Source organism: Lemur catta, chromosome 3 (genome assembly GCF_020740605.2).
Source record: "Lemur catta isolate mLemCat1 chromosome 3, mLemCat1.pri, whole genome shotgun sequence".
Classification (NCBI taxonomy): Eukaryota; Metazoa; Chordata; class Mammalia; order Primates; family Lemuridae; genus Lemur; species Lemur catta.
Window position 1 is genome coordinate 42,645,120 of NC_059130.1, and position 20,532 is coordinate 42,665,651.

At 42.4% G+C, this 20,532-nt stretch overlaps 1 protein-coding gene across 3 annotated transcripts; it reads left to right on the forward strand.

Annotated features, from left to right (window-relative positions):
- Positions 1-8,094: 8,094 nt before the first annotated feature.
- Positions 8,095-10,676, forward strand: PIGC (phosphatidylinositol glycan anchor biosynthesis class C). 3 transcript variants are annotated; one of them, XM_045547352.1, is made up of 2 exons: positions 8,095-8,181; positions 9,278-10,676. In XM_045547352.1, the coding sequence occupies exon 2, from the start codon at positions 9,491-9,493 to the stop codon at positions 10,382-10,384; it is 894 nt and encodes a 297-aa protein (XP_045403308.1). In that variant the 5' UTR covers positions 8,095-8,181; positions 9,278-9,490; the 3' UTR covers positions 10,385-10,676. The 3 variants fall into 3 exon arrangements, with proteins under 3 accessions (XP_045403308.1, XP_045403310.1, XP_045403309.1); XM_045547354.1 differs by lacking the exon at positions 8,095-8,181 and adding an exon at positions 8,255-8,516; XM_045547353.1 differs by lacking the exon at positions 8,095-8,181 and adding an exon at positions 8,255-8,508.
- Positions 10,677-20,532: the final 9,856 nt, after the last annotated feature.

Below are 20,532 nucleotides of genomic sequence, written 5' to 3' on the forward strand. Positions count from 1 at the left end.
TCTAAGAGCTTCATGGCCCAAGTCCTTGACCTTCTTGAATCCTTGGTAAAGAAACAGAGAAACATATTTCTCTCTCTCCCTCTCCCTCTCCTTCCATGTTCTCTCTCCACCCCCCCACCCCTGTTCACATAAAAACTGAAACTGTAAGCACCAGATGGGGATTTATAAAAAGGCCTCCCAAGCGTGACGGGAAGAGCACTGTCAGATCAGCTTCTTTCTTGCCCCTTGACACCTCTGTTCCTTTTCTCCTTTCTATTTCTTACCTGAGAGAGACCTCATATGACACCTGACTCAACTCTTTCAATTAACCCAGTGAGGAAACTGTGGCCCAGAAAGGTTAAGAGATTTGTCCAATATCACATGTATTTCCTTTCAGTCAGCTGGAAAGTTTAAAGAGTCCAAGACAGACTATCATTCCTTCGAGGAAGAGCGGACTCTTAGGACTCATATGAAGGCGTAATTACTTCTATACCACGTAGAGTCCAAAAAGCAGTGCTCAGAGAATTATTTTCAATATTCCAAAAAAACCTAATGATAGTTACACATTTTTCTTCTGTCTGAAAATACCAGCCATTTCAGTTAAAGAATAAAGCTGAATATAATTTCAAAACTCTTACTGCTCACTAGGAAAAATTTTAAACATACACAAAATAATAGCTAGCCATGTAACTACCATCCAGACTTGTTAAATTTGATTTTTATTACCATTACTATTTTAGGTCAATGGTGTCCATTACTATTTCTTCTTAAAAATTGTATTTGTGTTTGATCAATATAAACAATATAAATATAAAATGGACTTAGGAGTATATAAGGTAGTTTCCTTGGTGGTCACGAGCTTTCAAAATTTAGAGTCAATGGGAGAGAAATTATAAAAAGAGTTCTTAGCAGTGAGAAAGTAGGTAGTCACCATCCTGTATATTTTCCCATCTGTGCCTGTGCTACTGCACAATCTTTTAGCCAGAGCTTTTTGTAACAGGTCTTCTAAAAGCAAAATAAATAATGTTTTTGTCTTTACTCTGACTCATTAGACTGGAACAACAAACCTAGATCAAAGTGAGGAGAGGGGGGAGTGGGGGGCAGGGATTGAGAGGGTGTGGTAGCACTCGGGGAGGACAACATTTGTAATCCACTAATAACTGAGGAGCTCTAGCTAATTTACACTCAACCCAAGCAAGTGGCAGAGGTGTTTTGGGGTCTCCAGCTGCAGTTCTCCGTGTCACCCACATACATCTGCTTTTGCCTGGCTGTGGATCACCAAGTAAGTCGCCTCCTGGCCCAGTCACCCAACTATTACGATGCACCTTCCTATTTCTCAGCATCTCAAGGAATCATGAGTCAATGCCTGGAAATGGCAGGTGAAAGTAGTGACTAATGAAGAGGCCTCTCCACAGTAAATGTTTAAATGAGGAAATGTTTAGCTTCATTTCTTTGTCTTCATTTACTGTTTTTCTTCTTTGTTAGCTCTGCCTCTCCTTTTGTTTCCCTTTTTGTGTTTCCTCTGTCTCCTCCTCCCTATCATTGTGTCTGAGAGCCTGTCTCCTCTTTCTCTGTTCATTAGGGAGCCGCGCTCTGCGGACACCTGCATCTGCCGCGGGGCGGCTCCCGGCCCGGGAGGAATGCCTCTTGGCCAGTCGGTGCTCACAGTTCTGCTCTTTGACCTGTGACGGTACGGGAGCCAGGTGGCAGGACCTTTGTGCCTAGGCACAGGGTCCAGGGCCTCTAGCTACTCCCGGACTGCCAGCAGCTTCTTGGCAGGTCCCTGATTTAGAGGATAAAGGAAGAGGTAGTGTCCACAGGACATTCCACTCCCATGAGACACAGCATAGTATCTTTCCAGAAAGGAGCAGCTGCGGGCTGAGACGGTGTTTACCTCAACGCAGACACGTGCAGGCCTTCATGCTCACAGCAGACTCTGGGGGCTGGATTCAGATTTGAAGAGGTCTGTGCCACAGGCAAGGATCTGACTTGAGGTACCTGCCTGGTGCCCCAACAGAACAAGGATCCCAGGTTCCCTACTTGCCTTTCCAATCTGCAAGGGTGACTCTCTCTCAGCTAAAGGATGAGGATGAGGTACCTGTGTTCTCCTCTCCATAAGAAGCAGCGTATTTGTGACCAGTCTCAGTCTACCCACGTGGCCTCCCCGCAGCTCACCGGCCACGCAGCAGCGGGAAGCTGTTGCTCTCCACTGTCATCTAGTGGCCAACCCTGACTGTTGCAGCCACGAAAGGCTAAGCCCTGCTGGAGGGTGGCCTCTCGCTTCCCCCATCATTATTAGTGCTTTCTTTCCCCATCCTTCGCTGCAGCCAGGCTGGTGCCTGGCGTCTTAGTGCCTAGGTTGCCACAATGCAGAGACCCAGAGGAAACCCAGGACCAGGAGGCACTCGGCAGCAGGTGAGAGCCTGTCGAAATAGGAAGTTTCAAGGAGACTCGGGAACTGCAAGGTTTCTTGCTGGTTCTGTAGCAATTGCCAGGCCAGTCCTGCCTCCAGACTTGACCTCCACCCAGTGCATGTCATGGTGGCCACTCTTATCTACTTGCCTGTCCAGGGTGTTAGAGGTGACTCTCAAGCATAGCTCGGATCCAGACACTCCAGTACTGAAAACCAGGAATGTCTCCTCACTGCTTTTGGGGTCCTCTGCACTCCAGCTGGGCCCACCCATCTCCTTGCTTCCCTTGCAGGTATGCCCATCATCCTTTGATGTTCTTCAAGCATTTCCTGCGCTCCCAGTCTCCACCTCTTTGCGGACACTCTTCCCCTCACCTAAGAGTCTTTTCAGTTCTTCCTCCTCCCCTGACTCTTCCCTCCACTTGTGAAAATAATATCTTCCAGATCCATTGCAGATGCCACTTCCTCTTGAATCACTCCCTCGCTCCACCTCTGCTTGCCCCTCCCAACCTGGAGGTGACCTTTCCTCCCACTTCTGCAAGTGCTTTGCCCCCTCTCTGAGGCTCACTGGGCTGTCGTGTCTCTGTCCCGTCTGCCCACTCACTTGGGTAGGCTGTAGCTGCCTTACTCATCTCTGTATCTACATTAAAGCAAATGAAAAGGGCTCAGTAAGCACTTATCGACTGACACCGGGGCTCCTATAACTGTGGTTCACATTTACTGAGTTCTCACTCCGTGTAGGGCACTGTGCCAATCACTGTGCGTTTTAGGAGCACCATTTCAGGCACTGCCTGCAACAGCTCTGTGAGCAACATGCAATTTTTCTGATGAAGAAACAGCTCATATCATGAGTGATTTCTCTTTCCACTTCAGGGAGGTGCTGACTGCACAAGCACTGTTGGTACCCCAGAAGCCGCTGTGCTGCACAGTGCCACTGAGTGTCACTCGGCAGCCAGTCACGGCTCATCTGTGGGAGGCAGAGGGAAAATGAAGAGTTTTTAATGTAAAAGAAATAATCAATTGGGGAAAGGGGTTAAAGACTCCAGAAACAAAGATTGGTTCCAAACAGGCTGAGAAGCAGTCCTGAAGATCTTGGGGATGCAGATTCCTCTATATTTAATTTTTCCTCCTTTTTGATGATTCTAACCTTATGTCTTTATTCTTAATTTTAGCGGACTGGGGCCCTAGGACACTTGAGACGGGGGGGGGGGGGGGGGGGGGGGATGAGACAGGGTGATGGGTGGTGCTCATTCATTTCACTCAACAAATATTTCTTGAACACTGATGATATACCAGGTTGTCCTAAGCAGATAAAAAACGTATTCACATTCTATGTCATCCTAGAACTTCTATTGGTTTTATTTCAATTAAAAAAATTTGAGTACCTTAGATAAGGCATCTGGAACTTGAAACAAAATTGGCAAATTCACATCCTTCTTGTATGAAGTTGGAAAAGTGGCAGAGGAATGAGGAACTCTAAGTAATCAAAACAAGCGAAAGTTAGAACCACAGTCCCCGGTTTGCAGAGCCAGGCCCTCGGTTGTTTCTGCGAGAACACAAGGGACACCGCCTAGCGAGCTGCCGCCCACTGCAATTCTGGAAGGCTCAGGCCATTAAGCAGCTCCCCAAAGATGGCTTTGCTCTCCTGTGTCACTTTGGCTTCTCTGGTCCTTTTGTTTTGCCCTAACCAATGCTAGTTCTGGACTATCAGACAGTGTACAAATAAGGCAGGAAACAGATTGTTCATAAAAGCAAATGCGTAACAAGTGAAACGCACCCCAGGTCTCCTCCTCCTCAGAACGGTTTGCATTAAAGTTTTTGATATTTAACCAGTGCCCGTCCTTTCGTGCGTGGCCTGCCTTTTTGGAGTCTGTGTCCCTGCACACTGAAACAGTCCCCCTGTTTTCTCCCACAGAACATCTCCTCCCTCCCACCACTCTTGTCCTCTGGAACGTTCCTTGTTTCCAGTTAGCAGGTAAAGTGGTGATGTTGCAGGAACAACACTGGTTCTCTCCACAGGGTGACCTGCCCACAACCTGCCTCGCCTGCCACTGGGGTTCATTTCAAGGCCTGCGGGGGCCGGTAACCACACTGTGTGTGCAGCACTGTGCCTGCCCCGGGCAGGTAAGACATGGAAACTCAGAAGGCTGATATTTTGCCAAGAACACCTCTCCTCTCTAATGAGGAAAGATTTCATTGTCCATTGTTCATTTAAAACTAAGTCTGGTGTTCATGAGGCATTTATTGTTTCATTTCTCCTCACCAATTCCCTGGGCCCTGTGAGACCAGGAGAGGTGGGTCTGACCCCAGCTCCCTCATGAACTTTGTCTTTGATGTGAGAACAGACTGCCTTGGACTTGTCACCCAAATGCTGACCAGGAGAGGCCTGGAGGCCAGTTTAGAGCTGCTTCAGTGCACAATAGTCTTAATATAAACAGAAACTCTGCATGACCTGATTGTGCATGACCTTAAGGGCTTTGCAGACTGATGATGAGTGTGGCTTCAACATTGTCAGGCCAACCTGAGAGTGTCCTCACAGGAAGTGGATCGGTACAGGCACTTCCCGTCAGGGCCAGCTCCTCCAACCCCACCCCCGCAAGTGGGTTTCCAGAACTCGCAGTTGGGGGTACTCTGAGCTCATTGCACTAAATGTTCCTTTATCTTTTTCAGACTGTTCTGGATTAGAACTGCTTGCCCAAGGCTATGTCATACTTAAAGCACATTGAGAACTTTCCCTCAAAGTTTCAGAAAAAAAGATTTTGCTACAAATAAACAGCTTGGAACCTGGAGTTTCTGCCAGAAGTTTCTAATCCTTAAGAATGGTTGAGACTTAAGCAAACCATCCTTTCAAAAGACTTGGGATTCCTGTCTTGTCCTCATGAGACCTCAGGGCACCTCATGGGTACTGTCTTATTATCTTAGAATTCTTGTGAGGTAGGTAAGCTCCATTTCTCTAAACAAGGGTTGAGATTGCTGCCCAAATCCTCCTAGAATAAAGATGAATAGAGCTTCACTGCCCACCTTCGGTAATTTCTCCTAGCTTAAGTTTGGTTGACTAGAGGGAAAACCAGCCCCTCCCTTTCCAGCTGGCTGTTCTGACACTCGGTGAATGGGAGCAGGTGCTGTGGATGCCCGTCGTATTCTGAGCCTGCCATGCTCCCTGCTCGCTGCTCCCCACACTCTGCCAAAGGTTTATAACTAGGGAACAAGGGAGCTAGGGGTAGTGTGGGATGGTGGGATGCTATTCTATTAGATGCCAAACACTAGTAACTTCACATAAAATATCCAGATTTCTGGTATTGTTAGAAAGACCAGCAAATTTGGCCACTGGACTCACACACCTGCAGGCCATGCTGGCTGGGGTAGAGGCAGGCTGTGCCCTTTGGCTAGGGGGTGATCTCCCATCCACTGCAGCCCCCATCCGGCCAGCTCTACTGGTTATGTCACCCATCTGACTGTCATGGCATGGTCGTTTGTGCCCCACCCCCAAGGGAAAGATACTAGACTGTCCTTACTCACGCTGATCTTTTAAGTGTTAACAACCCTTCATAAGAACTATTCCACTTAGTGTTTTTATTTCTTAAACAAGCCTTTGGGTTTATTGAACCTCTGATTACCTGTTTTAAAAATATTCAAAGTTATGTAAAGATAACAAAACTGAACAGTAAACACCTGAAAGCATTTATGTATTTTGTTCTGAAAATACACAAAACTGTCTAACTGCTTACTGAGAATGTGGTTTGTTAAAAGGTGCAGTAGGCAAAGCAAAGGTATGTTTTTCTGAAGTGGGGCTGTAGAGAGAGTGATAGGCTGGCCCTCATCAAGAGTCACTTATCCTGGGCAGGAAGGTCCATGGTGGTTACCAAGGTTACCAACAGGAGGAAAAACTCTTTTTGGAGAGTCTCACCTTTCTAGCAAGCTGCCACACATGTTAGGGAGCCAACCCTTCTCAGTCTGTGATGTGCCTGTGGAATTGCCTGTGGGCCTCCCATTTCTCCAGTTCACCCCACATTGCCTCACACCTACCCTTCCTGCCACTCCCTCTTCCCAGAGTGGGAGAACCATACCTAGGAGCCATTTCATCAGGAATGAGTGAACCCAATTTCAGTGGCAGCTGAAATGCTCCCTATACATGTTATTGCCTCCAAATTTGAAAAACAGAACTGTGTGTCCTATAGTGGTTTGTTTGGAGCGAGTGAGACCTATGAGATTGGAGGAGAGTGCCTCAAGGTTAAATACAAATAGTTGCCACTTCCCATCTATAAAGATGGGAAATTCTGGTTCTAGACTTTTGATGGTTAAAATTTGAAAGTTTCAAACTAAAGCAGAGGAGAAAAGTTGGGTGAAGAAGAGGATAGATGTGTTTTTAGAGGCAGTGTCTAGGGGCAAGATTCTCTTATATGCTGAGTTGGTGGTGGTAGAAAGGGAGGTTATTTGGGATCTCATCTCTTCTAGCCAGACCTATTTCTCACTTTTCTCTCTTTCTTTTATCTGAGAAACTCAGGACATTTCTGTTTTGTGAGCACTCGACTAGGGTTTCTCAACTGATCGGATGTGTGCCTCTGATAATTGCCCCCATGCCTTAAGAAATCATCTTCTCTAAGATCTTTCTTGAAGACTTTGCCCTCAGTGGCTGAACAGTTACCTTTTGGGGAGGCTGAGCACTAGTGGCTTGTTTACAAGGCTGGCTTCACTAAGCCAAGGAACCTTCTCAAATTTTGGAACAGAAGCCTGGAGAGAAATGGAAAGAGATCATTTTGCATAATTTGTCACACTTGACCACTGCTATCATGACAATGACCAAAGTAAGCTAATAGCAGCCATATAGCAGTCAACACTTTACAAAACATTTTATATTTGACTCTTTAAACCATCCTATAAAGTAGCTAAGAGCAAATAGTGTCATCTCCATTTTACAGATGAAGATAGTGTGATTTGCCCTGAGTCATACAGCTAGTAAATGGGTTCATGTTTTCTGACTTTTGTGTCCACTATGTCCTGTGTTTCACTTTGCTTTTTATCACTTCCATCTGTTTATACATCTGCTAATATTTCCGTGAACTCAGCTGAATATTAGCAATCTTCTGTCCCAAGCCTCTAGCTATGTTTTCAGGCACAGGGCCCTCCACCCTCAAACAAAGAACCAAGCTTTGAAGCTATAGACAACAGGGTGTTGATCTCTGTTCATCCACTTCCCAGATACCTGGCTTTGGACAAATTTCAACTTCTCTGAGCCTCAGATTTGTCCACTATGAAAAGGGAGTTGATATTATCAGTGTAAATGTCAGTGCACGAGAGAGTTCCATGAGAGCAGGGATTTTTATCTGTTCATTTACTGCTGTATCATGAGCACCAAAAACAGCGATGATACCTGAAGGTAACTCGCTGAGTATCTGTCTAACGAACGCATGGAGGCATGGGAAGTCCCTAGCCACGCGCCGGGGTTACTGAAAAGTGGCTGTTATTAATTCTTTTCTGCAGCCCAGCCTCTCTCCCTGTCTACTCTTGCCTTACCCAGCCCTTTGGACGGCAAACCCTTGTCTTTCTGCCGGGGATTTGCTCTCCTCTTGGGGTAGGTCTCCGGGAAGAGGAGCTCGGAGGGTCTCCGAGCAGCCAGGAGGGGGCAGCAGGGACCCCACGATGCTTCCGGCCTGGGCAGGGCGCTCTTGTCGTGGAGGTTGTGACGAACCCGGAAGTGCTCGGCCGCAGTCGCAACCCCCGGCGCCGCGGATGGGGAACGAGGCGGGCGGCCGCCCTCCGCCGGCCGCGCACCCCTAGGAGCCTACGGGCAGGTGGGTTCCGTGTGGCCGTCAGTGTTTCCGGGCCTCCTTCCCCTCTGCCATCGCCCGCAGGCCCGAAGCTGGCTGAGGGGCGGCGGCGGGCGGGGGAGGCCCGGAGGGTGACAGGGCACCTCTGGGGTCGCCCCGCTCTCCCCTTCCTACCGTCGCCCAGCCCTGTGCCCGACCTCGCGGGCGAGCGTTGCCCTTTTGGCCCTGCGGACCCTCGAGCCCCGGCAGCGGCCGAGATTCCCGGGCGGGGGTCGCTGCTGCAGTGAAGGGGGCTCCAGGGTGTGTAGCTTGCAAAGCAAAACCTGTCGTGGTCTCCGTGGAAGAAATAAGGTCGGGCAGTACGATTTTTTTTTCTCAGATTTGCTCGAAGACCTGGGTATTTTTGATTCTTAGTTTCCCATTGTGTAAAAGGGATGATTATCTTTTTTGATCCTCACAAAGAGCTTCGCTCTTTTAAGTAGAATCACGGCTCTTTAAGGGATGTTAAACTCAGTTAATAGATGAAAAATCTTTAGTTTCTTTGAGTCCTTGGTTTTGGCTAAATAAACCTTAGAGCTCATGCCTCTCAGTGTTGTGCAGTTTACTGTTGTCTTTATATAAGTAACTTTAAAAAATAACATCCTTTGAGAACCCAATAAAAGGTATGGATTCTATCCCTACAAATTTGCACCAATTTCAGATGTAGGCATACAGGGCTATGTGAACCCCTGAGTTAAGAACTGGCTTAGAGATGTGAGGCACAGGCTTTGGGATCTTAGGCCAAAAAAAAGTACTTAAGCAATTTGAATCTCCACTTTTTTTTTTTTTTTAACTAAAATGGGATTAATATTAACTTGCAAGGTTTCGAAGATTAAGTGAAAGGAGATCCATAGGGTACTTGACACACAGGCACTCAATAAGTGATAGCTAACAGATACCTATTATTATTCAAGGATTATAATTTAAAAACCTGAAATGCGATTTTAATGTTCCAAATTGTAAGATGGCCACCACATATATTTTGCTCAGACTTTTAGTAAAGTGTGTTGGTTTAGTTTTAACTCAGTTCGACCTGTGATCTTCCACAACTTTCATAGGTTCATAGTCTCTCTTTTTCTAGGAACTTGGCTGTATTGTCCTGTGTCAGAGAACAAACTCATCTATTGCAGGCCTAGCCTGGGTTGCTGCCTTTGAAAACAAGGAAAGGTCTGTAGAATATCAACCACAGCATGGAATTTCCAGAGAGGTCTTATTTCAAAACTTCATAAAGAATGAGAACCACATGGACCTCTGCGAAAGAGATTGAACTGGCCTGAGTTTGAGGGAAGGGATAATGTGTGAACAACCTGTAACTAACACCAAGGAAGCCAAGTGGCAGAAGGTCTTGTATGAGCGACAGCCTTTCCCTGATAACTATGTGGACCAGCGGTTTCTGGAAGAACTCCGGAAAAACATCTATGCTCGGAAATACCAATATTGGGCTGTAGTATTTGAGTCTAGTGTGGTAATACAGCAGTTGTGCAGTGTCTGTGTTTTCGTGGTTATCTGGTGGTATATGGATGAAGGTCTTCTGGCCCCCCACTGGCTTTTTGGGACTGGCCTGGCTTCTTCACTGATTGGGTATGTTTTGTTTGATCTTATTGATGGAGGTGAAGGACGGAAGAAGAGTGGGCGGACCCGGTGGGCTGACCTGAAGAGCACTCTAGTCTTCATTACTTTCACTTATGGCTTTTCTCCAGTGCTGAAGACCTTGACGGAGTCTGTCAGCACTGACACCGTCTATGCCATGTCAGTCTTCATGCTGTTAGGCCACCTCATCTTCTTTGACTATGGTGCCAATGCCGCCATTGTGTCCAGCACACTGTCCTTGAACATGGCTATCTTTGCTTCTGTCTGCCTGGCCTCACGCCTTCCGCGGTCCCTGCATGCCTTCATCATGGTGACCTTTGCCATCCAGATTTTTGCCCTGTGGCCCATGTTACAGAAGAAACTGAAGGCATGTACTCCCCGCAGCTATGTGGGAGTCACTCTGCTTTTTGCATTTTCAGCCTTGGGAGGCCTGCTGTCCATTAGTGTTGTGGGAGCCATACTCTTTGCCCTTCTGCTGGTTTCCATTTCATGTCTCTGTCCTTACTACCTCATTCGCCTGCAGCATTTTAAAGAAAACATTCATGGACCTTGGGATGAAGCTGAAATCAAAGAAGACTTGTCCAGATTCCTCAGCTGAATTAGGGACCTCCATCACAGTATTAAGGCAAACTGATAGACTAGCCTCCTAAGTAGTATAAAATTTGAAGACAGTGTTCCATTCTGGAAGCAGCATGTTGGTGTGGGTGAATGAACAGAGATCAAAAGAAAAAAATTAAGCAGATGCTTGGGTGGTGAAGGTGCTTATCCTTTCTTTTATTTTGTGGATGAAAAAGCCTCCTGGGGCCCTCTTGAATTATTGCCTCTCATTTATTATTCGCAGTAACAAATGATGTAATGTGGTTTCTATTAAAAAAATAACAACACGTCCATCAAGTTGTCTTATGATTTTTCTGTAAGCAGAAGGCAGACAGAAGGGTCATGAGGAGTGAATGGTGAATAGAATGTGTATGTGTGGAAAGTCACTTCTCTGTACCCTGTTCAGTGTAGTAATGTAGTTTGTTTTTTTAACGTAGAGCTCAAATCCTAGAACACAGGTTGCTATGTCCAGTTCTATAGCCCAAGATCACAGAATTGGTCACTTAACCTTGACTCAGAGTTTCCACTTAGTTCTTAGTGAAGCATGTATACACTAATTACAAAGAAGAGTGTGATGTGTCATAACACACACACAGAATGCTAAGGGAATTCAAAGAGGCTGGAGATAAAGTACAACTGGAATATTTAGGAAATGCTTGTAAGAGGAGGTGACATTTGAGCTCACCCTTGAAAGATAGGTGGAGCTTAAGTAGGCAAAAGATGTTTTTAGGGCAATGAGTCAAAGGCCTTCAGGGATCAAGTCAGTAATGAAAGCAAGTGAATTTGGCATTCTTTGTGTGATTGATGGCAACTGAAACACTGCCGAGAGCATGCCCTGACCAATGAGGGCAACTGCTACTTTGCTCCAACTGATTGTTTTTATTCACAGTTTTGGCCTAGCTTCAGACCTTTATTTCAGATGAAATTCTAAATAAAATCCTAATAACTGTAAGTCTGGTTTTTAATATGAAAATAAATTTTGTTTCAAGTTTATTTCAGACCAGAAAACACATTTGCAGGCAAAATGGGACTGTTACTATGCCACATCTGTTCTTAGCAAGGCACAAAGGCGGGGAAGTGTTTGATGGGAATTCAGGGTTATGGGGATTTGGGAAGGGGGTGTTGGGGAGAAGTTGGAATGGGAAGTTTGAGTAGCAATTTGAGGTCTGTTAATATTTAGTGATTTGGGCTCTATACTATAGATAATGAGGAACAATCCAGCTTGTCTAAGGAGAAAGTAAATTATCAAGTCTTGGGTTAGTTAACTGCCATCTTCAGTTTTCATCTGTAGAGTGGGAACAAAAATATCTGACTCTAGATTTGTAATTAAATGAGTTAAATGCAAAGTACTTTGAAGAATGCCTGACACAGCACTATGTTAGTATTAACTGTTGTCTTTATTAAGTTGCCATGTGAGAAAACTTGAAGAGGGCAGAGACAAGGTGCAAAATGCATCAGGTTCCTCCCAGAATAATGGTTCTTCCTGGGGTAATTCACCAGGGGCCAGTTTCTGTACTGTCCCCTTATCACTAGAAATTAATTTCAAATTAGAAGTATTATCAGGGGAGTGGTATTCCTAAGAAGTAATGTTGTTAGTTCTCTGAACAAAGATTTCTCACAAATGTCTTGAAGAGGATTTTGAACTAGTGTCTTCAGCTCTTGTCATCTAACATTGTTTTTTTGATTTTTATTTGGGCAGCTGAATATTATGTTTCATGATAAAAATGGGTGGTTTTCCCTAAGGTCAGTTAGACTGCTTTCACATATCCAAGGACACTGGCTGATGGGGAGGGAAGGGTCTCAGAGACTGACCTGTGGAGCCCAAAGCACGGGTCTACTGCCTATGTTGGGTTTGGCTTTCTCATGCCTCGAGAGTGGCCAGAATTGGCTCATAATTATTCCATGGTCCACATCAGGAGCAAGGCTAGGTGTTTGTGGTTGCAGGTAGTGAAGAATTGTGTAAAATTGTGGTTTTTGTTTTTTATGTTTTAATACATTTGCTTTATTTGAATGGGTTTCCAACTGTTGACTTTAGCAAACTCACTGAGCAACTGCATGCATGTTGCTGAGCAGAAAGTTCTCCAAATTTTGAAGAATAGTTCCTCAATGGGATGTTTTAATCTGTCTGTGCTATCATTTTCAGCTCTTCCCTGTCACACTGTGTAGTATTTGGAGTACGTAAGTCCTGATCTTATTTTAGTCTGGTGGCTACAAAAGTTCAGTGTGGAGATGGTGGGGGGTGGGGAGTTGTGAGGTTGATGTGAGAGTGCAGGGTGAGGCCCCAAACTCAATTCAGGTAGAAAAGTAGTGGCTGTACGGAGGAGGATATAACCAGAGTCAGCAGTGTGTGCCAAGGTGAACAGGACCTGAAGTGTTCTGGCAGTGGAGAGAGCACAGCATAAATGGGCTGTAGTGAGAGGGACTGAGGTCTGAGAGTGCTGAATACTTTGCATTATTGTATCCTGTGGTCAGTGGCAAATTATGGGGCTTTTGAAAAGGGATGTGATAATACTGTATAAGTAGATAGATGATACATCATATATAAGTATATATATAAAAATATACAAAGTATGTATATCATTCATATATATATATATGTGGATAGATAAATAGATACATAGGCATACCTCAGAGATACTGTGGTTTTGGTTCCAGACCACTACAATGAAACAAATATCGCAATAAGGTGGTTCACACAAGTTTTTTGGTTTTCCAGTGCATATAAAAGTTATGTTTACATTACATTATAGTTGTTTAAGTGTGTAATGACATTATATCTAAGAAACTGATATACATACCCTAATTTGAAAATACTTTATTGCTAAAAAATGCTAACAATCATCGGAGCCTTCTGTGAGTTGGAATCTTTATGCTGGTAGAGGATCTTGCCTTGATGTCTGCTTACTGATCAGGGTGGTGTGTGGTGAAGGCTCGGTGGCTGTGGCAATTTCTTAAAATAAGAGAACAACAAAGTTGCTGCATCAGTCTTCACAAAAGATTTCTCTGTAGCATGTGAAGCTATTTCATAGCATTTTACTCATGGTACTTCTTTTAAAATTGGAGTCAATCCTCTCAAACCCTGTACCTATTTTATCAACTAATTTCATCTAGTATTCTAAATCCTTTCTTGTCATTTCAACAGTGTTCACAACGTCTTCACCAGGAGTAGATTCCTTCTCAAGAAACCACTTTCTCTGCTCATTCATAACAAGCAACTCCTCATTTGTTCAAGTTCTGTCATGAAATTGCAGCAATTCAGTCACATCTTTAGGCACCACTTCTAATTCTAGTTTTCTTGCTATTTCTGACACATTTGGAGTAACTTGCTGCACTGAACCCCTTAAAATCATCCATGTGGGTTGGAATCAACATGTTCCAACTCCTATTAATGTTGATATTTTGACCTCTTCCTGTGAATCATGCATGAATGTTCTTAATGGCAACTAGAATGGTGAATCCTTTCTACAAGGTTTTCAATTTAATTTGCCCAGATCCACTACAGAAATCACTATATATGGCAGCTATAGACTTAAAAATGTATTTCTTAAATAAGACTTGAAAGTTGAAATTACTCCTTGATCCATGGGCTGCAGAATGGATGTTGTGTTGGCAGGCATGAAGACAATATTCATCTCCTTGTATATCTCCATCAGAGCTCTTGGGGAACTAGGTGTATTGTCAATGAGCAGTAATGTTTTGGGAAAAAAAAAATCGTTCTTAATAGTGGGTCTGAACTTTGGGCTTAAAATATTCATTAAACCATGCTGTGAACAGATGTGCTGTCATCCAGGTTTTGTTGTTTCATTTCTAGAGCACGGACAGAGCACATTTAGCATAATTCTTAAGGGCCCTAGGATTTTCAGAATGGCAAATGCCCAGTGGCTTCAACTTAAAGTTACCAGCTGCATTAACCCCTACCAAAAGAGTCAGTGTCCTTTGAAGCTTTGGAGCCAGGCATTGACTTCCCTCTATCTATGAAAGTTCTAGATGGCATCTTCCAATATAAGGCTGTTTCATCTACATTGAAAATCAATTGTTTGGTGTAGTTATCTTTATCAATTATCTTAGCTAGATCTTCTGGATAACTTGCTACAGCTTTTCATTAGCACTTGTTGCTTCACCTTGTGCTTTTATGTTATGAAGATGACTTCTTTCCTTAAATCTTGTGAACCAATCTCTGCTAGCTTCAAACTTCTGTAGTTTCCTCACCTCTCTCAACATTCACAGAACTGAAGAGAATTAGGTCCTTGCTCTGGATTAGGCTTTGGCTCATGAGAATGTTGTGGTTGGTTTGATCCTCTATCCAGACCACTAACATTTTCTCCATATCAGCAATGAGGCTGTTTTGCTTTCTTATCATTTCTGTGCATTCACTGGAATAGCACTTTTAATTTCCTTCAACAACTTTACTTTGCATTCACAACTTGGGTGATTGGTGCAAGAGGCCTAGCCTTCAGCCTATCTTGACTTTCAACATGCCTTCCTCACTAAGCTTAATCATTTCTACTTTTGATTTAAAGTGAGAGACATCCTACTCTTCCTTTCATTTAGACACTAAGAGGCCATTGTAGGGTTATTAATTGGCCTAATTTTAATATTGTTGTATCAAGAAATAAAAGAAGAGGGGAACAGCCAGTTGGTGGAGTAGTAAGAACACACAAAACATTTATGGAGTAAGTTCATTGTCTCGTATGGGCATAATTTGTAGCACCCAAAAACAATTACAATACTAACACCAAAGATCATTGATCATAGATAACCATAATAGATACAGCAACAATAAAAACATTGGAAATATTGCAAGAATCACCAAAATGTGACATAGAGACATGAAGTGAGCATATGATGTTGGACCAACGGTGCTGATAGCCTTGCTTGATGCAGGGTTGCCAAAACCTTCAAGTTGGAAAAAACTCAGTATCTGCGAAGTGCAATAAAGGGAAGCACAATAAAATGAGGTATGCCTGAATATGAATGCTAATTCTGGCAGCAGTTTTGAGGCTGAACTATAGGGACTAAGCATGGAGAACTCTTGTGGCAATAGTGGTGAAAAATGAAGGTCTGGACTGAGGGTGATGGCAGTGGGCATGGAGGTGAGTGGCAGATTAACTTTTCAGAGAATTTGGTAACTTCAAGTGGGGAGAGAAGAGGAGTAGAGGATAACCCTGGGGCTTATCACTTGAATGGATTTGTGTTTCCATTATGTCATGAACAAACAAGTGAGAATGTCAGGTGTGTGTGTGAAGTAGATAATAAGAATGGGGCATGTTAAGTTTGAAATGCTTGAGATGGTACATCCAGGCTAAAGTATTTCATACATATTAATTGTATTCAGAGGGAATTGGCTCAACATTCTGGGCATAATTTAGAATGGTATTTGAAATATAAATAGAATCCAGTGGTTTTGTACTTGGAATTCTTTGTACATAATTGGTTGCTCCCACAGCCAGGCTACAGTGGAATTAGGCAGGACACAGAAGGATGACTACAATAATCAAAATTATAGGAATCAAAGGGAAAGGAAGCTGCTGTATGAAAACAGATTAGAGAATAGAACACCACAGGCTGTAAGGAAGGCTTAAGGGAGATGTACTTGTTGCCTATAAAATTACCAAGGGTAAAAGGAAATGTTGATTTGTTCACCAAATCATGCCTTATAGGAGATGACACTCTTTGGAATTTGAGCAAGGTAAGTTTAAGGCAAATGAAAATATAATTTTATACACTTTTTGCATGCAACTCCAAGAAGTCTTACAGGCCAGGAACCAAAATGGATTCCAAAGAGGTTTAAGAAAAATTGCAAATAAAACAGCTATAAATGTTAAGAAAATGTTAAGAAATTCAGAGCCCTTACGTGTTGCCATCAGAAGGATGATGAGGCTCACCTGTGACATGCCCCTTTGAGTTGCTGCTGGCATAGGGATTCAGGCCTAGAAAACAATTGGTTTGACCTAGTATAGCAGTTTTTTGGACAGTTACTCATCACTTAAATTCAGTGATCTAGTTAGTATCTTATATTTAAACCACAGTGAAAGGGTGCAAGTAGAATATAATAATTATTTCGCTTTCTCAAGAGTGCTATGGTATGTGTTGGAGGTAAGGGGGAAAGTGAGGGGGAGGTTACAATAGCATCAGAATTAAATCCCAACCTGTCAAATACCTGTTTGCTTAAGAAGCTGTCTGCTCTTCTCCCCCTGCACGCAGCTCTGCTTCTTGTCACTCTAAGTTATAGGTAAGGCTGGAGAGTGATGTGGCAAGTGAGAGCAAGGACAGAGGAATAGGGAGGTAGCTTTGCCCACCCCTCCAAAATGGTGCTAAGGATTGATGTTGGGATGGAAGGGATCAAGGAGAGGTAGAGCTACAGGGTTGCAGGTGTACTTTATTTTGTGCACTGATGCAGCTGATTTATGATTGGTTGTAGCAAGAAGGCATGCACATCTGAGTGGTTCTGTGTGGAGATCATATTGATGTCAGTGTCATGACTGCATGCTTATGTCAGTACTGTAAACTTTGAAGGACTTTAGACAGCTGACTTAAATTGTGGATTTAAAAATTCATGCCGAGCATATATATGAGGATGCATATGGAGTCATCATTTATATCTTCTAAGCCAAAGGCTCCAGGACAAGAAAAAGAAAACAAGTCAGCAGAGGGCATCAGTTACACAATTATACAATATTTCAAGCTCACTGAATTCAGGGATACAGGGCTGGGACACAGTGCCATCTTGTGGAAGTTAGTGATATTCCTTTTATAATGAAATTCAATGAGCGTCTTGAAATTCTTGCTGAATTGTGGTATGGGAAATTACTATACCTTCTGAGGTCTCTGTAAATTCAGGAAGTAAATAGCACACTGGGGTTTGACAAATAACGGCATCTTCATTTTAGAGCACGCAGTGTATGCTAGGTAATTTGCTATGATCTTTTTATATGTTATCTTTTTTATTTTTTTTCATTTCAAAATTTAAGGAGTACACAGGTTTTTGTTACATGGATATCTTGTGTAATACTTAAGGTGGGGCCTTTAATGTGCCCATCGCCAGAATAGTGTTCATTGTATCCAGTAGGTAAGATTTACCCCTCACCCCCTCCCACCCTCCCCTTTTCTTGGTTTCCAATGACCTTAACATCTCTTTCTGCCTGTGTGTGCCCTTTGTTTAGCTCCCAATTATTAGAGACTACATGTGGTATTTGTTTTTCCATTCTTGAGATACTTGGCTTAGGATAATGGCCTCCAGTTCCATCCAAGTTGCTGCAAATGATATATATATATTTTTTATTTCACATATTATGGGGGTAAAAATGTTTAGGTTGTGTATATTGCCCTTCACCCCGCTCCTGGCTCCCCCCCTACCCCCCAAGTCAGAGCTTCAAGCGTGTCCATTCCCCATTCAGTGCACATGCTGGAAATGATATTATTTCATTCCTTTTTATGGATGAGTAGTACTCTATGGTATATATATTATATATCACATTTTCTTAATCCACTCATGAGTTGATGGGCACTTGTGTTGATTCTGCATCTTTGCAATTGTGGATTGTGCTGTTATAAATATTCAAGTGCAGGTGTCTTTCTGATAAAATGACTTCTTTTTATCTTTCTATTTCCTTAGAAAAACTTCTGTTCATGTCTTTTGCCCACTTTTAAATGGGGTGTTCATTATTTTCTTGCTGATTTGTTTGAGTTCTTTGTAGATTCTGGATATTATCCCTTTATTGGATGTATAGTTTGTGAATATTTTCTCCCATTTTGTAGGTTGTCTACTTACTCTGTTGGATTATTTCCTTTGCTGTGCAGAAGCTTTTTAATTTAACTTAAGCCTCGTATATATTTTTGTTGTTGCTATGTTTGTCTTTGGGGTCTTAGTCATAAATTATTTGTCTAGGACAATGTTTAAGAGTTTTTTCTATGTTTTCTTCTAGAATTTTTATGGTTTAATGCCTTACATTTAAGTCTTTTACCCATCTTGAATTAATTTTTGTATCTAATGAGAGAGATGGGTCTTGTTTCATCCTTCTGCATGTGGCTATCCAGTTTTCCCAGGACCATTAGTTGAAGAGCTTCCTGTCCCTAGTCTATGTTGTTGTCCACTTTGTTGAAGATCAGTTGGTTGTAGGTAGATGGTTTTAATACCAGGTTCTCTATTCAGTTCCATTGGTCTATGTCTCTACTTTTGTACCAGTATCATGCTGTTTGGGTTATATAAGACCTTGTAGTATAACTTGAAGTCAGGTAATGTGATACCTCCAGATTTGTTCTTTTTGCTTAAGATTACTTTGGCTATTTGTGTTCTTTTTTTGTTCCAAATGAAGTATAGAATTATTTTTTCTAGATTTGTGAAATATGACATTGGTATTTTCAAGGGGATTGCATTGAATCTGTAAATCACTTTGGGCAGTATGAACATTTTAATGCTGTTGATTCTACCAATCCATGAGCATGGGATGCTTTTCCACTTGTGTTTGTCATCTATGATTTTTTTTAAATCAGTGTTTTGTAGTTCTCCCTTCAGAGATCTTTCACCTCCTTGGTTAAGTATATTCCTAGGTATTTTATTTTCTTTATAGCTATTGTAATTGGCATTGTGTCCTTGATTTGACTCCCAGCTTGACTGTGATTAGCGTATAGAAATGCTAGTGATTTGTATACATTGATTTTGTAACCTGAGACTTTGCTGAATGTATTTATCAATTCCAGGAGTCTTTTGGTGGAGTCTTTCAGGTTTTCTAGATATAAGATCATGTCATCAGTAGAGAGGGATAGTTTGACCTTCTCTTTCCTGATTTGGATACCCTTCATTTTTTTCTCTTACTTGATTGCTCTGGCTAGGACTTCCAGAACTATGTTGAATAGAAATGGTGACCAGTGGGCACCCTTGTCTTGTTCCAGTTCTTTCAAGTTTTCCTCATTCAGTACGATGTTGGCTGTGGGTTTGTCATAGTTGGCTTTTATTAACTTGAGATATATTCCTTCTATGCCTAGTTTGTTGAGGGTTTTTGTCATCAATGAGTTCTGGATTTTAATGAATGCTTTTTCTGCAGTTATTGAGATGATCATATAGTCTTTGCTTTTGTATCTGTTTATGTGGTGAGTCATGTTTATTGATTTGCATATGTTAAACCATCCTTGCATCCCTGGGATGAAACCCACTTAATCCTGGTAAATTACCTTTTTGCTGTTCTATTGAATTCAGTTTGCTAGTATTTTGTTGAGCATTTTTGCATCTATGTTCATAAGGGATATTGGTCTGTAGTTTTCTTTTTTTGTTGTGTCCTTTCTTGGCTTTGGTATCAAGGTGATACTGGCTTCATAGAATGAGTTAGGGAGGATTCCCTCCTTCTCAATGTTATGGAATAGTTTCTGTAGAATAGGTACCAGTTCTTCTTTGTAGATCTGGTAGAATTTGGCTGTGAATCTGTCTGGTCTGGGGCTTTTTTTTTTTTTTTGCTTTTTGGGAGATTTTTTTAGTTACTGCTTCAATCTTGCTGCTTGTTAGTGGTCTATTCAGCATTTCTATTTCTTCCAAAATGTCAGAAATGGAATTCAGAATATGGATGGCAAATAAGATGAATGAGATTGAAGAGAAAGTTGAAAACCAATACAAAGAAGCCAAAAACATTTTAGGATATCAATGAATAAAATGAAAAAGTCACTAAAGAGCTAGACAACATAAGGACATAGCAGAACTTAAAGAAATGAAAGAACCATTTAGGGAATTTCAAAATACAGCAGAAAGCTTCAATAACAGGCTAAACAAAGCAGAAGAAAGAATCTCAGAACTTAAAGATAAGGCTCTTGAACTAACCCAGTCAAAGATGCAGAAAAAACAATAAAGGAGAATGAGAAATACAGGACTATCTAAAGTGAACCAATATATGAATTATGGGTATACCAGAGGGAGAAAAAGAAAAAGCAAAAAGCATGGAAAACGTATTCAAGGGAATTATTGAGGAACACTTCCCTGTATCACCAGAAATTCAGATATCTAGATACAAGATGGTAATGGAACATTGGAAAGATTCATAGTGAATAGCACATCTCCAAGACACATAGTCATCAACTTGGCCAAAGTCAAAATGAAGGAAAAAATTCTACATCAGCAAGATGAAAGCAACAACTAACCTACAAAAGAAAACCCATTAGGCT